Below are 15,936 nucleotides of genomic sequence, written 5' to 3'. Positions count from 1 at the left end.
AGGTGAGCCAATTTGTCCGAGGTATTCCTAAACATTTCATTTTGGTTGTCCTACCTGTTTTGAGATACATAAATGTGTACCACCTAATCTGAACCAAGAATTAGCGTGAATGACCTAGTAGTTAAAGCGCTTATTACCTTAACGTTTAAAAAAAGCAATTTTGTTGGTTATTTCCTTCCGTGCGTTCTACAATTGTTCCCTAGAAAGCTCTAGATTTGCTTTAGATGAAATACGACTCTGTCTCTTCATTCAGAAGACAAGTGTTAACATTTTGGAAATCATCGTCCAGAATTTCAACCATGAGCTCAGATGAGGAGTGTGAATCAATAAACAGCAATGAAAGGTGAGCCAATTTGTCCGAGGTATTCCTAAACATTTCATTTTGGTTGTCCTACCTGTTTTATTTTCCGTTTTCTTCGTTAGAAGACGACCAAGACTCTGTAGAAAACCTATTGGAATTCCTGAGATACATAAATGTGTACCACCTAATCCGAACCAAGAATTAGCGTGAATGACCTAGTAGTTAAAGCGCTTATTACCAAAAAAAAAGCCTAATGTGAGTAACTTCTATATTATTAATTCTTGCTAAATAAATTTCTTGATATTTTCTTGGACTTCATTTTCAGCCTTGAATCAAAAGGACGCAGTTCCAACAAGAAGTGTATCCGTGGTGAAGGTAATCAGAAAGATACGGACAATAAATGGGCCAAGTTCATCAGATTGAACAAAGTTGAAGCTCTGGATGATGGAGGTGCTAAAAATGATGAATCACTGCCCCCTACTCCTCTTGACATTTTATTTCCTGATGATTTAGAAAAACTGCGGAACGAGCTCCAGGTAAGTGTTAACCAAAAGTGATTTTATGCCTTTCGTTTGGGAATTTAAACACAATAAAATCTCAAAGGTTAGGTAGTAACGAATATCTTGAGCTTAAACACATAGCTTATTGATTATTATCTTTCACTCAAGGTCAATTATTTCCCTACTTAAATTCATAAATAAATTCAACTTCCACCCTTCAAGTTGTACACGGCTTTACATTAATCATTTCAGTCAAACAAATATATCTGCTATAGAGGAGGGGGGGGGGAAATCGGTAACTTTTAATACCATTCATTTTCTATCCCTGTATGATACATACCATACTGTAGTTTGTGTAGCTATCCACTAGTGATTATTTATTTTAGTTGTATTATTTTTTTGTTTTATTTTCACCATCTAGGATACGGATGATAAACTGCAAAAAGTTTTTGCCATTTTCAAGATGGATCCTGTGGAAGGGCAGGTTTGTAAAATTTCAATTATTAATTTAGTTCCTCTGTAGCTCAGTATATCTTGGTTTTTACTTCACCTTTTGTTTCAAAATATTCAGCACAGTTTCTTTAGATGTTCAAGGGTCAAATTTCGAAAGTAGAATGTTTCTGTCTAAACATAGTCGACCGGCCATCGATCCACATCCTGTGGAAGATCCACGTCGATTGATGGCCGTAGACTATGTGTTGGTTTTTACTTCACCTTTTGTTTCAAAATATTCAGCACAGTTTCTTTAGATGTTCAAGGGTCAAATTTCGAAAGTAGAATGTTTCTAAAGGTCTAAACATAGTCGACCGGCCATCGATCCACATCCTGTGGAAGATCCACGTCGATTGATGGCCGTAGACTATGTCTGGACACACCTTATTTAGAAATTGTCTGTCTGTCGTGGCTATTATTGGACGGTTATGCGGTCGGTTGAAAGCTTGATAATCCTTCTTTAATTAAAGGGACTTGTCTTCAACTTATTACTCACCATCCAGTAAATAAATAAAACTCATGTTGGTTTTGTGTTTGAAATACAGGAAGGTGAAACTCGGATTCAAGTTGAGCTGAGATCTGTAGACTCTCCTGCACCTTCTCTCAATACAGCTTTGCCCAATGCTCTGAGTGAACCACCCGGTACCATTCTGAGCTTCTTGTCTGGGGATCACTGCTTCCATGGTGTAAGTACTTCGGGGTAGATTCGTAAAAGCTTAACCCATCCTGTAGGACTGTATGTCCCTATACCTAAACCTCTGAGTGGGCTTTTTGTGTATGGAGTTAAGGTAGAAGTGTAAGTACTTGGTCAGGGAACTAGAGGAATGTATTGTGTCAATTGTCACAACTGTGTTTCAGCCAAAAAAGCATCCATTTTTCGTCTGAATTTCATGGTGTATATATCTTTGCGTCGTTGGTAGCCGTATGATCATTGAGTTTTAAATTGCAAGTAAGAAGTGCGCTTTCTACGTGTTTTCCTATTTTTCACTTCCTCTCCTTTTATACGAAGATTTATTATCAGAACCTTGTGTTGTAATCTTTTCGTATTTAAATACATTGACGGTAAATAACATTATTTTTCCTACTAAGTAAAAGACTTTCCCAATTTAACGTTTATTTTAAGTTGGATGGATTATGTAAATAAATAATACCTATGTCGCCTTGAATAAACATTGCGAACTGACTGGCTTACATTTTCACCAGCGAACTGCTAAGGAAAGATGATTGGGGTTTTCCATACTCATCCTGAGCTTTTATATCATTGAGTTTTAAATTGCAAGTAAGAAGTGCGCTTTCTACGTGTTTTCCTATTTTTCACTTCCTCTCCTTTTATACGAAGATTTATACGAAGATTTACTATCAGAACCTTGTGTTGTAATCTTTTCGTATTTAAATACATTGACGGTAAATAACATTATTTTTCCTACTAAGTTAAAGACTTTCCCAATTTAACGTTTATCCTGTCTTCCTTCTCTCTTTGATTTCGGGACGATAAGTCCTTAGCAGTTAAATTTCCCTCTATCAAACCTCTTGGAGGAAAAAAAACTTACGAGGTTTCAGCCACAGTCACCTCTGCAATGTACATCTGATGGTCACAGTCCGTGGCACAATCACACGACAGAATCTCAGTGCTGGAATCATTGGACGAGAAAAATATCTTGTCCACATTCGAGGGCATGATTTGATTAAACTCCGGGTTGTGTTTATTCAGACAGAGCAGCTGCTCAATCGTACAGTCGGGATAACCTGGACAAGGCACAGTGAAAGAAAAATTTAGTTGTTGGGTGGAAGAGCTTCTCCAAGAGAACCCCACCACTTAAAGAAAGCCATAAAAAAATGTAATTAAAACAAATAAAGTAGGTAAATGAAAAATTGGTGTTTGTATTACACATTTTAAAAATACATGTTGTCGGTTACCTACATAGGTATGTATGTCTTATGTAACTACTTAGTTGTATGCACAAATGACTCTCTCGCATAACGAATATCTTGAGCTTAAACACATAGCTTATTGGTTATTATCTTTCACTCAAGGTCAATTATTTCCCTACTTAAATTCATAAATACATTCAACTTCCACTAATTCGATACAGGTTCTGAAGGAGGAGAAATCCTTGCTGGAGAAAAAACTCGAAGACAGCATCGCAAAGTGCGAACTTCTAAACATCGAATTAGAAACAACCAACAAGTTTCGTAATCCTATAACTGGGGCTCAACTTGCTACCAATAAGATTGTAGAACTTAGCAAGAAGATACGTGAGCTCACGGCAGACCTAGGTGCTAGCAAGTTACAGTGTAGACAACTAGAGAACATTATCAAACAGTTTTCTGCCATACATGAACCCAATGGTGTGAAAGCTGTGTCTAGTGGAGATGGTAGAAATGTCGAGCAAGGATGTAAGTCAGTAGGAAAATATTTTAGGGGCTTTTTTTACTCGCTTTTTTTCAAGGGGCTTCGGTGGGGCTAACGTCAATGTACTCTGCTAAGGGTTTTAGTGACGGGGGTTTTACGCTTCATTTGGCGACAAGCTACCCGTCTCCTCACAGTCAGTAGGAAAATATTTTAGGGGCTTTTTTTACTCGCTTTTTTTTCAAGGGGCTTCGGTGGGGCTAACGTCAATGTACTCTGCTAATTAACTTCACCCAGCCTGAGTGGGGTCGGAAAAAGCCAGCCTTTAACATGGAAGAAATACCTAACTATGATAGGACATTTGGTTTCCTCTGAACCTGACATGTACGAGGAAATTCGTCTCATATTGGCTTTTATATTCAATGTCTAGAATCTCGAATTTTGTTTATTAAACTAGGGTCTAATGGGTCTATTAATCAGGTTGTGGTGATACTTCTGACGAGCAAAAGAAGTTGAAGAAACAAATGGAAGCATTACAGCTCAAGTTATTCCGGACACGCAGTGACTGCGAGCGACTGAAAACGGAACTGGACTTTGCACATAAGGTAAATGACCCATCTGATGACATGAAAATTCACCCAGGTTTAAAGGGTTACAAAACCACAGCCCAAAAGACAACGAAAAAAAAACGAGAATTTGTAAATCCCTCCCTAAAATACTCTAAAAAAAAGAGAGAAGAAACATCAGATTACAACCATAGGATCATATTCAGTGATATACTACGACAGCGCCAATTTTACGTGCTTGGAAAAATTTCCTTTATTTTGACGCGAAGGATGAGTACACTCCTAGTTAGTCAAACCAATCAAGGACTTGTATTTCCAGGTCATTAAGAAGGAGACGGGCAAGGAGGCTGAAGTTGTCCTGAAAGATTTCAAGGAAGATAATCAGAGCTGGATAGGAAGAGCAGAACAAATTGCAGCACTACGAGACAAAGTGGCAGAACTTACGGAGAAAATAGATACACGGAAATCTTGTTTTATGATGAACAGGAACAAAGGTAAAAGGACCCTTACGGGACCCGTGGAGGCCTAATGTGTCCCTAAAACTACCCATCAAAGTTCGTTCACTCTTGTATACAGTTTCATATTTTAGATTATTTTATTTGATTAATTTTTAAAGAAGAAAAACACAGTAAAATAGGAAAAGAAACAATGAAGATGTTAGTAAAAAAAAGAGAGAGGATTAATTTGTTTCAAGGGATCGTTTGTTAATGTCTTCACTTTTTGGATTTCAGGTAAAATTGAAGTGTGTCAATTCGGGTTTGGGATCGTTCTCGGTCGCTCTATACTTGCTGGAACCTCACACTTGTCGATATATCCTAGGAGTGGAGTCCTCGATGATTTGTAAACTGTTGCCCTATGCTGACGAGTATGGGTTATTCAAAGATGTGCCCGCCAATTTGTAAGGTGAAATATGAGAGATTGGGAAGAGAGATTTTGCATACGGAAAGAGAAATTTCCGCATTTCTCTTCATATTTTATACCTGCCCGGGATCTTCAACCAATGGCAAATCCATAGGAATTGAGAAGCTTCGTAACAAACAGTATCTCATATGATGTTCATATTTTATACCTGCCCGGGATCTTCAACCAATGGCAAATCCATAGGAATTGAGAAGCTTCGTAACAAACAGTATCTCATATGATAATATAATTATCTTGCAGTGGACGTTCTCAAAGCCAGAGAGAAAGAAATGAAAACGGAACACCAGAAAGAAATCCAAAGTCTACGAACTCAGATTGAAGAGTTCAAGAAAAGCAATGTGGGCGCCAAAGCGAGATATCATGTGCTGGAATGTGAACTCAAGGATGAACGAAATAAAATCAAACTTCTAACCGAGAAGAGTACTACGGATGATGAAATGATTGAGATATTCAAGGTCAGATTTCATATTATCAATTATTTATTTGAATATTCATAATTATTTTGTTCATATTCATATTTTATACCTACCCAGGATCTACAGGAATGATATGTAAGTCTGTGAGGGTAGTTCCTCCTTGAAATTTGATATGTGTAAATATTTCAAAGCTAGATTAGCTTCAAATGACTTAATCTCCAATTAACTACTGTGCAATATGAGGGTCCGAATCCGAATCCCAAATGAAAGTGAGATTTTTTACACTTGATTGTAATAAAGTATATTCAAATTGTGATTAACAACAATTTGTAAAACAGCAATAACACGTGGTTAACTATTAGATACATTATTTACTTACCTATGTAATGAAAATGATACTTAATATCTTAGATCTTACTTTTTCAGAAAAAGGTAAAAACCAACGCCGCTGATAAAATCAAAGATAAAGAAACGGTTAGAGCTCTCGAAAACCAAATGAGTTCACTTCAAGACGAACTCGCTCAAACCAAAACCAAATGTGAGCAACTAATCAGCGCTATAGGAGAGCGAGATGCGAGAATCCGAGAACAAGAACACAAGTTGAAAGCAATGGGAATGCTTGATGATGGGTTAGTCAATGTCTGTAATAACAGGCAGGATAACTCTGTTGATAAAGATACTGCTCAGGATAATGTTCATGAAGATTCAGATGAATGAAAAACTAGTCAGAAAAAGTGACGCGAATACATTAAAATATAAAACTCGTAAATCTGTAAATGTAGAAAATCGGGTATAAAATACATACATGTTTGTTCCTAATCCTATTACCTCTATGGCAAGGAAATTTTATTTATTACACATAAATAAATAATACCTTCAGAGATATTATCGACACAACTTTGAAATCTGTAAATGTAGAAAATCGGGTATAAAATACATACATGTTTGTTCCTAATCCTATTACCTCTATGGCAAGGAAATTTTATTTATTGCACATAAATAAATAATACCTTCAGAGATATTATCGACACAACTTTGAAGTGTTTAGCCCACCCTCAAATGTGTCTTGTGCTTCGTGAGGGTACCTACCTATTAATGCAGATGTAACTTCTTCGCCACGCATCACATGATCCTATTTAAAACTCCTCGGGGCAGTGAAATCCTTGATGTAAAATACGCGTGGCATTTCCCGATCTATCCTAGTCCATCGGCCTCTCTGCACTCTCCAGAAATGATACAGACGTAATGTAAGGAAGTAGACTATCTCTACACCACTCAGCAGAGAGGCTCCCACAAACAGACCTGCGGTGCCTCCGAAGGAAACTGGAAATATAGGGCAATATTGCTTTAATTCACCCTAACAACATTTTAGCACACTTAAATACTCAATAAATAAACATAAAATAACATTTTAGGTAATGTAAGGAAGTAGACTATCTCTACACCACTCAGCAGAGAGGCTCCCACAAACAGACCTGCGGTGCCTCCGAAGGAAACTGGAAACATAGGTCAATATTGCTTTAATTCACCCTAACAACATTTTAGCACACTTAAATACTCAATAAATAAACATAAAATAACATTTTACGTCGGGTCATTGTTGGCCTTCCCGTTTCCCAACGAACACTACTACCCTATGATTTCCCAACCATCGATGTTGCTAGGGATCTGTCCCGTTGTGCATGATCTGTGTCTCTTACTGTACCTTCTTTATCTGTACCGTTGTGCATGATCTGTGTCTCTTATCGTACCTTCTTTATCTGTCCCGTTGTGCATGATCTGTGTCTCTTACTGTACCTTTTTATCTGTCCCGTTGTGCATGATCTGTGTCTCTTATCGTACCTTCTTTATCTGTCCCGTTGTGCATGATCTGTGTCTATTATCGTACCTTCTTTATCTGTCCCGTTGTGCATGATCTGTGTCTCTTACTGTACCTTCTTTATCTGTCCCGTTGTGCATGATCTGTGTCTCTTATCGTACCTTCTTTATCTGTCCCGTTGTGCATGATCTGTGTCTCTTATCGTACCTGCTTTATCTGTCCCGTTGTGCATGATCTGTGTCTCTTATCGTACCTTCTTTATCTGTCCCGTTGTGCATGATCTAAAATTTCCTGAAATTCTCAAAGGAACGATTTTATGCTCAATGCTATTTTATGCTCATACTTTAAATCCCATCTTCTTGGCAACATTGCTTTTATAACCTAAAATAAAATTGGTTTTCGGTTTTCTGGATTTCAGGCACGAAAGTTCAAAAATTGAGTTGAGTGACTGACTGAAAGGTAAAGGAAAGCTCCTTTAATTTAACACTATTGATTCTAGGGTTTAAAGGTTAAACATCCTGGACTCCTAGTCCCTGAAGACAAATCTAAATGAGAGTCCTCATACGTTGAAGTTTAGGTACCTATAAGTAGTTGGTAGTTTACAAGAAAACTTCCCTCAAGACTCACCTTCTGAACTGGTAAGTGGTAAGATTGGTATCTCTTGACTTTGAATCAAAACTTAAGGTGTGTTCAAACATATTTGACTGGCTGTTGATGGACATCAATTGACAAGCTGAATGAATCTATGTTGTCAAGGCAGTGTGAACAGTTCAGTTCACATTGATCAATGGATTGTCAAAGTGGACATCCACATCAGTTTATCAAGCATTATACTTAGTTTTCCAAAGACTTGTAAATTTCTTGTAGATAGTTTGGGGGAAAAGGGACTTTTCAGTCTCATCCTTTCAGTGTGTTTTATTTGATTATACACTGTTGGGCAATGAAAGCGGGACACCCGTATATTTTGGTTTTTCTCAAACTGCTGTTCAAATTTTTTTGGTAAAAGCATTATTGATATTTTTCGCTGTGAAGTTTAAAACTTATTCCACAAGACCACATACCTACATACCCTGTGAATAGTAGATATTTTGGGGGAAAAGGGACTTTTCAGTCTCATCCTTTCAGTGTGTTGTATTTGATTATACACTGTTGGGCAATGAAAGCGGGACACCCGTATACTTTGGTTTTTCTCAAACTGCTGTTCAGTGTTCAAATTTTTTTGGTAAAACCATTATTGATATTTTTTGCTGTAAAGTTTGAAACTTATTCCACAAGACCACATACCTACATACCCTGTGAATAAAAAAAAGAGAAAAATGAAAACCAACATCCTTGTCCTTCCTTCCTTCCTGCATGCTCTCCTTGTTCCTAAAAACAATTATCAGTTTTATGCTGAAGATGCATGTTTCTGGAGATAAATGTTAACGTAATATTTTTTCGCAATTTTTAAACCAAGTGCTTCAGAAAAGAACACAGAACATTAATTCACTACTGGTAAAAAATAGAAAAATTCTCTGGGCCCCAACCAGAACTTTTTAAATATTGTCCCTTTCTTGTCATTAGTTTTATAGGGTAAAAATGGACTTTTTAAAAAAAAATTCCTGCTGGGGCCCAAAATTTTTTTCCAATTTTTACCAGTAGTAAATTAATGAAATTAATGTTCTGTGTTCTTTTCTAATGCACCTGGTTCAAAAGTGGTGAAAAAATATTGAGGAGAAAAAAAGTTATGTTAACATATACCTCCAAAAATATGCATTTTCAGCATAAAACTGATAATTGTTTTTAATTTTTCTTTTTTTTTACTCACAGGGTATGTAGGTATGTGGTCTTGTGGAATAAGTTTTAAACTTTACAGCAAAAAATATCAATAATGGTTTTTCTGAAAAAAATTGAACACTGAACAGCAGTTTGAGAAAAACCAAAAAATAGGGGTGTCCTGCTTTCATTGCCCGACAGTGTACTATCCTATTCTACATTGTTTCCAACTTATTTCAGATGGTAATGGACTTCTAGGAACTATACATTGTCAGATATTGAATCAAGAATAAATCATGGATTTACCAAAACCACCTCCAGGTATTTTTAATTTTTTATTTATATTTATAAAATACATTAAGGGGTGTCCTGCTTTCATTGCCCGACAGTGTACTATCCTATTCTACATTGTTTCCAACTTATTTCAGATGGTAATGGACTTCTAGGAGCTATACATTGTCAGATATTGAATCAAGAATAAATCATGGATTTACCAAAACCACCTCCAGGTATTTTTTATTTATATTTATAAAATACATTGTGTAATTAGGTATTCTAGTTAATCAGTCACTTAAATAACTTATTGTTTTTAACTAAACTGCACTTTTGTTTTCAACCCATATCTACTTACTGGTTATCTTAAACTCTTGAATTCCAGATGTGGAGTCAAAAAACATCATTGACAAATTGGCCCAGTTTGTTGCAAGGAATGGTCCTGAATTTGAGCAAATGACCAAGGAGAAACAAGCGGGAAATGCAAAGTTTGCTTTTCTGTTTGGAGGAGAGTACTTCAACTATTATCAGTATAGAGTGACCTCTGAACAAGCTAGTAAGTTGTACCCACTTTCTCTTAGGTAGGGAGATATGAAATGATAGTTTACTGTCTTTCAGAATGAACCATCCAAAATAGTTCTAGGAGTTCCTTTGGCTCCCAGGGGAAAAAATGTTAGGGCCCAGGGGGAATATTGTTCAAATTGTCCCATAACAGTCACTATATGACATAGTGCTCATACTTAAACAATTAAAATGTGGAGCGCCAAACCAACAAAGTCAGTTCACATTTCCCCTTTTTCACAAAGATTACATATCAATCACTATCAACATTTTCGAAAATGTTAGGGCCCAGGGGGAATATTGTTCAAATTGTCCCATAACAGTCACTATATGACATAGTGCTCATACTTAAACAATTAAAATTTGGAGCGCCAAACCAACAAAGTCAGTTCACATTTCCCTTTTTTCACAAAGATTACATACCAATCACTATCAACATTTTCACTAGTGATCCACTCGACTGTACTCATTCAGAAAATGGGCCCCTTTAAGGTCCCCAAAAGCCTTTGAATCTAACGAGGAAATTTCCTTTGGCGAACATTTTTGACAAATTTGATCAAAATTGGATGCATGAACCGTTCGAGATGGGTTTTAGAACCCAGCCTAATTGTGGATTTCACCAACCTTCTTTTTAGCCCCTATAACTGCCTGTTAGCTCAACATCCCTGTTAAGTCTATACAAATCAAATGGAACTCAACAGGCTGTTAGCTGAACAGGCCTTCCAAACACTCGACTGTACTCATTCAGAAAATGGGCCCCTTTAAGGTCCCCAAAAGCCTTTGAATCTAACGAGGAAATTTCCTTTATGTGGCGAACATTTTTGACAAATTTGATCAAAATTGGATGCATGAACCGTCCGAGATGGGTTTTAGAACCCAGCCTAATTGTGGATTTCACCAACCTTCTTTTTAGCCCCTATAACTGCCTGTTAGCTCAACATCCCTGTTAAGCCTATACAAATCAAATGGAACTCAACAGGCTGTTAGCTGAACAGGCCTTCCAAGGACTGCCCTACAACTGTTCCACCCAGCAATGTTACGGTGGAAGCTTTGACTCAACAACAGAGTGCTCTCAATGAGCAAATCCAGCAAAGTGAATCCAACTTGAAGGCTCAACATGAGGTAAATTTGTGATGATTCATTGATGTGTAAAAGCAAGTGTTTGTAATGCTCTTATAGGTAAGTACTTAATGAATACTCATCAACATGAGGTAAATTTGTGATGATTCATTGATGTGTAAAAGCAAGTGTTTGTAATGCTCTTATAGGTAAGTACTTAATGAATACTCTGATGTTGTTACATGCCTTTGAGGCACAACAAGTTCTCATACAACCTTCAAATTCTTAGTCAGCATCAGAGATATTCTAGTCTAGCTGATGAATTTCAATGAGAACGTGTACTACTGTACTAGAACTAGAAACTAAACTGTTCAAAGGTGTTTTCTAAACCTCAACAAGAGCAATAAATTAAATAAACATAATCCTTGATAATTTTTCAGGTATTGAAACTTCAAGAAGATGCCAAGGTTGATGAGACAATTCAGAAAACACAACTGGCAAGTTTCACAGATGAGGTACTGTACTAGAACTAGAAACTAAACTGTTCAAAGGTGTTTTCTAAACCTCAACAAGAGCAATAAATTAAATAAACATAATCCTTGATATTTTTTCAGGTGTTGAAACTTCAAGAAGATGCCAAGGTTGATGAGACAATTCAGAAAACACAACTGGCAAGTTTCACAGATGAGGCCAATACTCTGAATATCAGCTTGGAGACTTTGGACTCAATGTTACAACCGATCATGGACACTTGTACCAAAGATTCCATATCTTCAGGGAAAGCATGGATACTGCAACGTGCTGTTGATGAGAAATCCAACACATTCTTTACGAAATATTTACTGTACAAGTAAGACTCATTAACTTACTGCTCAGTTATTACAGCATCTTACTAATGGGTCATGATTATGAACTCACCTTCTTTTTAATGGGAAAAAGAAGAAGAAAGGTTATGTAACAGGTAACAATCTGTGATGTACATTGTGATTTGTGAATTTATTATTTTTTTTATTTATTTTTTAATACTATAACGAACTAAAATTTTCATCTGTGTGCTTTCAGAGTGCTAAATGCAAGCTCATTTCTGCACAAACTCCACATCATTTATCTCGTCAATGATATTCTACATCACTGGTAAGGCTTCTGTAAAATACTCCACAGCTTGTCCCGTTTAAGCTTTTATAGTACCTACACTTTGTTAGGTACCTAGTTTTGTAGTATAGTATGGTTTGAGATACCTTTATTGGCATCTAAAATTCTTTGAACGTTTTGGTTTTTGTTTCTGGTGGTTCTTTGATTTAGCCCTACTCATCCTACACTCTTCTTAGCCCAACTCCTATTGATTCCTCTATTCTTATTCTTAGACTTACTTATAGTCGTTTCTACATTCCAGTGTGAGGAAGAATGTGCCCGAGTTGAAGAAATCAGTGGAGGATGTTGTGGTGCCGATGTTTTGTAATGTTGCTAAGGACGCCACTGAAGAACAGCAGGTTAAACTTAACAAGGTAAGAAACGGATTGCCAAAAAAGATACCATTTCTGCAGGTTTTTTTTTACCCTGCTAACACTCTAGAAGTGGAAATGTAGAGTGAATACTTCTTATGAAGTCTGTTAATACCTACTATTGTTAATATTACACATTAACTTTCAATACCTACACATTTACCTACCTCAGTGGTATAGTGGTAAGCATAGTGGACTTTGAATCTGGAGGTTGCTGATTCGAGTCAAAGTCATAAAATTTAGCGTAGTGTATTAAACGGGGAACGACATTTGTGAGAAGCATTTATGCTTAACACAATTACAATTCCTTTTTTTAATACCTACACATTCTATTAAATAAATTGTTACCTTCAATTTCCAGCTGCTAACACTATGGGAGTCCAAGAATCACTACTTCAGCGCGGAAATCGTTGCCAAACTCAAGGAGCCTCGCCGTTCCTGGTATGAATACAGGCGCGGTCTACTCAACACCTACTCCATCGTGCTGCAGCCGACCCTGACCCTCACCAAGTCTACCTACTCCAACTATCAGAGCCAGCATGAAGCGTTTGTGCAACACGCTATATCTCAAATCCAAACCTTGGAAGAACAGAAGACAGCATTGCTACAACAGAACCTAGGGGCCAAGGAGCAGGGAATAGAAGCGCCTATATCTGGAGGAGAGGTAAGTTGAAAAAAAGAAGGGAAAAATAAAGAAATACAACAGAAAGCTCTCGCCACTATGATGAGTGTACTGCCCTCTAGCGTCGCACAAAGTAAGTACCTAACCTTGTCTCGAAAGAGAATGGGATGGGGAGGTGCTGGCCTAGGGGCCAAGGAGCAGGGAATAGAAGCGCCTATATCTGGAGGAGAGGTAAGTTGAAAAAGAAAAGATAATTGTTTCACCGCCGTTTTTATTTCGTAGCAGTGAAACAACTGCTACATTAGAGTCGTGTGGTCAGTGTCGTAGCATGCCGTGGTATGCCTCTCATCAGATGGGCGATAAGAGACACAATACTTCCCATTTAGGTGCTGGGTCAACACGTGAACAACAGAAAGCAATCCGATTAACCAAATGAGTTTAAGAGCTGAAAATAGAAACTGACTCTTTGTAATTAATATTTTAATGAGAGTAATATACAACATAATTGGGGGAAAAATAGTAAATAATAAAACTACTAATAACATAAAATGAGTTCCTGATCTTTGATACCTAGTGACTTGATTGAGGGTCTCAAACAAGTATACCTATTTTTCCAGCTCATCTATGGCTTTAGAAGGATAAAAAAACATTGAATTAAAAATGTGATTTAAAAAAGATAATTTGTCATTTAATGTAAACTATTTCTTGTGCATAACTCAAGTGAAAAAGATGACTGATTGACTTATTGTATGAGCACAATTTAACACCTTCTAACTTATGTTTATGAGCTATAGTAGAATTAATAGGTAAAACTTATCCACTTCTTAAAGACATAAGAACCAAAAAGTCATATGTATAATTTGCTTGCACTTCTCAGTAAGTAAATCAATATGTTGCCCAGTATTCCTTTTTTTCAGGAGTTGAACCTGTTATACAGGAATACGACCTCGTGCCTCGAGGCTTACAAATTAAGAGGGGCGTTAGCTAAGCTATAGACACAATTTGGACTCTAGTATAGATCAAGTAAAACAGATTTTTTGATTATCCGTTATTGTTGAAAATACTTTGGGGTAAAAATACATAAATGTAAAAATAAACAATATTAAACACTACACAGAAGTATTTAGCTCATATTATTTTCAATTCAAGGAACATTCCCGTCTACCTGGCTAAGTATATCCACGGAGGATCACCCAAAGCCAGGAGACAGAGGATTTGGATTACCATCATGAAACCAGCGGGCACAGTAAGATTTTTATGCATGCTAACTCTATGGTGATGGGTGTTTGTGAGGTTGCCTTTAACTCGGTTAATTCCAAGTTAAAAGTAATCCATACGAAGGAGATGCATGCTAACTCTATGGTGGTGGGTGTTTGTGAGGTTGCCTTTAACTCGGTTAATTCCAAGTTAAAAGTAATCCATACGAAGGAAGAAGGAAGGGAAAGTACATTTTGACTCGGAAAAATTAATATTTTTCTGACTTGAAATGCACTTTTTCTTCAATCAGTGAGAGAGAGTTGTTGGGTTTACTCGTATGTATTGTGTTACTAATCCTATTTTCTCTTTCAGGTTCTGTAGGGCTTGTAGGGACTCGTGTTAGGGCCTTGTAGGATGTTACTAATCCCCTTTTCTCTTTCAGGTTTTCCACGGTATTCCTTTGGCTTTCAATTATTTCTAATTGATAGCCATTGGTATATCTTATATTGTGTTTGCATACGAGTACACCCAACTTTTATACAGGGTGTAAGGAAAAGTTGGGCATTCCTGTCTTTTTTTCACACTCTGTATCCGTGTGAGATTGTGGAGAGGAGTGACATGGGGTTGTGAATAGAGAGTGCTGGATATTGGGTGGGAGGTGGATATCGTACTTCTTGTTTCTACACGAAATATCATATCCATTTCCTACCCACGTAGGTACCCAAAATGGTACTCGGGCTGGGGTATTTCTTTTTCAGGTACCAAAATTGGTGGATGAGCGGGTGGGGAAATAACTTCCAACTAGAATCCAATCCTAATAGGGCTAACCTGTCCTGATTACATGGTTTTTTTCTTTTCGCTTTAGGGACGATAAGACCTCAGTAGTTAGGTACAGTTTCACAGTTTCCTCTAAAAAAAAAAAAAAAAAAAAAAAAAAAAAAAAAAATGGGGAACCGGAGTTGGGAGTGAGGGTAAAAAAAGTGAGGGGTAAGAAGTGCAAAGATCTGGGTGAGGAGCCCTTTATGGATTTGGCTTCTGGTGTTCTTAAATAATGAGTGAAAGAGGGGAGGGAGGGGGATCAAGATTTATTTGGTGAGTGGGAGGGGATGGTCACAATACTTTGTGTTATGCTAAATCACTGGTGGGAGGGAGGGGATATGGTCACAATACTTTGTGTTATGCTAAATCACTGGTGGGAAGGAGGGGATGGTCACAATACTTTGTGTTATGCTAAATCACTGGTGGGAGGGAGGGTATATGGTCACAATACTTTGTGTTATGCTAAATCACTGGTGGGAGGGAGGGGATATGGTCACAATACTTTGTATTATGCTAAGGGAGGGACAAAGGTTCTGAGGGAGGGACGAAGAAGGGGGGGGGGTTACTAATCAACTCTGTCTTCTTTTCTTCTAGGAGTTCTACGAGAATACATCTACGGTTCCTGTTTTCCTATACAAATCTGATTTCACTGATGTTTCCTCAAGAAGGATTTGAAGTTTCCCCCATCCTCTCCATGAAGAACTTGGTGGATCTCTCCAAGTGGACTCAGAAGCCCTCACCAATCTAATGGTTCAAGATGACCTCCCAAGGATCCCCTCCAGT

At 37.3% G+C, this 15,936-nt stretch overlaps 2 protein-coding genes across 2 annotated transcripts in view; both read left to right on the top strand.

Moving 5' to 3' along the window:
- Nucleotides 1–144: 144 nt before the first annotated feature.
- Nucleotides 145–6,384, top strand: LOC103524611 (CAP-Gly domain-containing linker protein 1-like). The gene is made up of 7 exons (XM_008489640.2): nucleotides 145–343; nucleotides 627–837; nucleotides 3,387–3,690; nucleotides 4,124–4,248; nucleotides 4,529–4,703; nucleotides 5,371–5,585; nucleotides 5,973–6,384. Exons 1-7 carry the CDS (start codon nucleotides 225–227, stop codon nucleotides 6,261–6,263), a joined length of 1,440 nt encoding a protein of 479 aa, XP_008487862.1. The 5' UTR covers nucleotides 145–224; the 3' UTR covers nucleotides 6,264–6,384.
- A 1,413-nt stretch (nucleotides 6,385–7,797) lies between these two features.
- LOC103524621 (calcium homeostasis endoplasmic reticulum protein) overlaps nucleotides 7,798–15,936 on the top strand; it is a 14,488-nt gene continuing 6,349 nt past the window's right edge. The window contains exons 1-10 of the mRNA XM_017449684.2: nucleotides 7,798–8,003; nucleotides 9,549–9,629; nucleotides 9,779–9,945; nucleotides 10,942–11,076; nucleotides 11,628–11,863; nucleotides 12,076–12,147; nucleotides 12,407–12,518; nucleotides 12,877–13,179; nucleotides 14,255–14,383; nucleotides 14,777–14,786. Of these exons, the coding sequence (XP_017305173.1) occupies nucleotides 9,605–9,629; nucleotides 9,779–9,945; nucleotides 10,942–11,076; nucleotides 11,628–11,863; nucleotides 12,076–12,147; nucleotides 12,407–12,518; nucleotides 12,877–13,179; nucleotides 14,255–14,383; nucleotides 14,777–14,786 (1,189 nt within the window). The 5' untranslated portion in view covers nucleotides 7,798–8,003; nucleotides 9,549–9,604. The remainder of the gene's footprint in view (nucleotides 8,004–9,548; nucleotides 9,630–9,778; nucleotides 9,946–10,941; nucleotides 11,077–11,627; nucleotides 11,864–12,075; nucleotides 12,148–12,406; nucleotides 12,519–12,876; nucleotides 13,180–14,254; nucleotides 14,384–14,776; nucleotides 14,787–15,936) is intronic.

This window comes from Diaphorina citri, unplaced genomic scaffold, assembly GCF_000475195.1.
Source record: "Diaphorina citri unplaced genomic scaffold, Diaci psyllid genome assembly version 1.1 scaffold108, whole genome shotgun sequence".
In the NCBI taxonomy this organism is placed as follows: Eukaryota; Metazoa; Arthropoda; class Insecta; order Hemiptera; family Psyllidae; genus Diaphorina; species Diaphorina citri.
This window is presented reverse-complemented; position numbering and strand designations above follow the sequence as displayed.

Excerpts from the sequence above, each read along its gene's own strand:
- LOC103524611 (XM_008489640.2), top strand. The coding sequence starts at position 225 with ATGAAATACGACTCTGTCTCTTCATTCAGAAGACAAGTGTTAACATTT. Across the intron at positions 3,691-4,123 it reads TAGAAATGTCGAGCAAGGAT|GTTGTGGTGATACTTCTGAC; the intron begins GTAAGTCAGTAG and ends TCTATTAATCAG. Across the intron at positions 4,249-4,528 it reads AACTGGACTTTGCACATAAG|GTCATTAAGAAGGAGACGGG; the intron begins GTAAATGACCCA and ends TTGTATTTCCAG.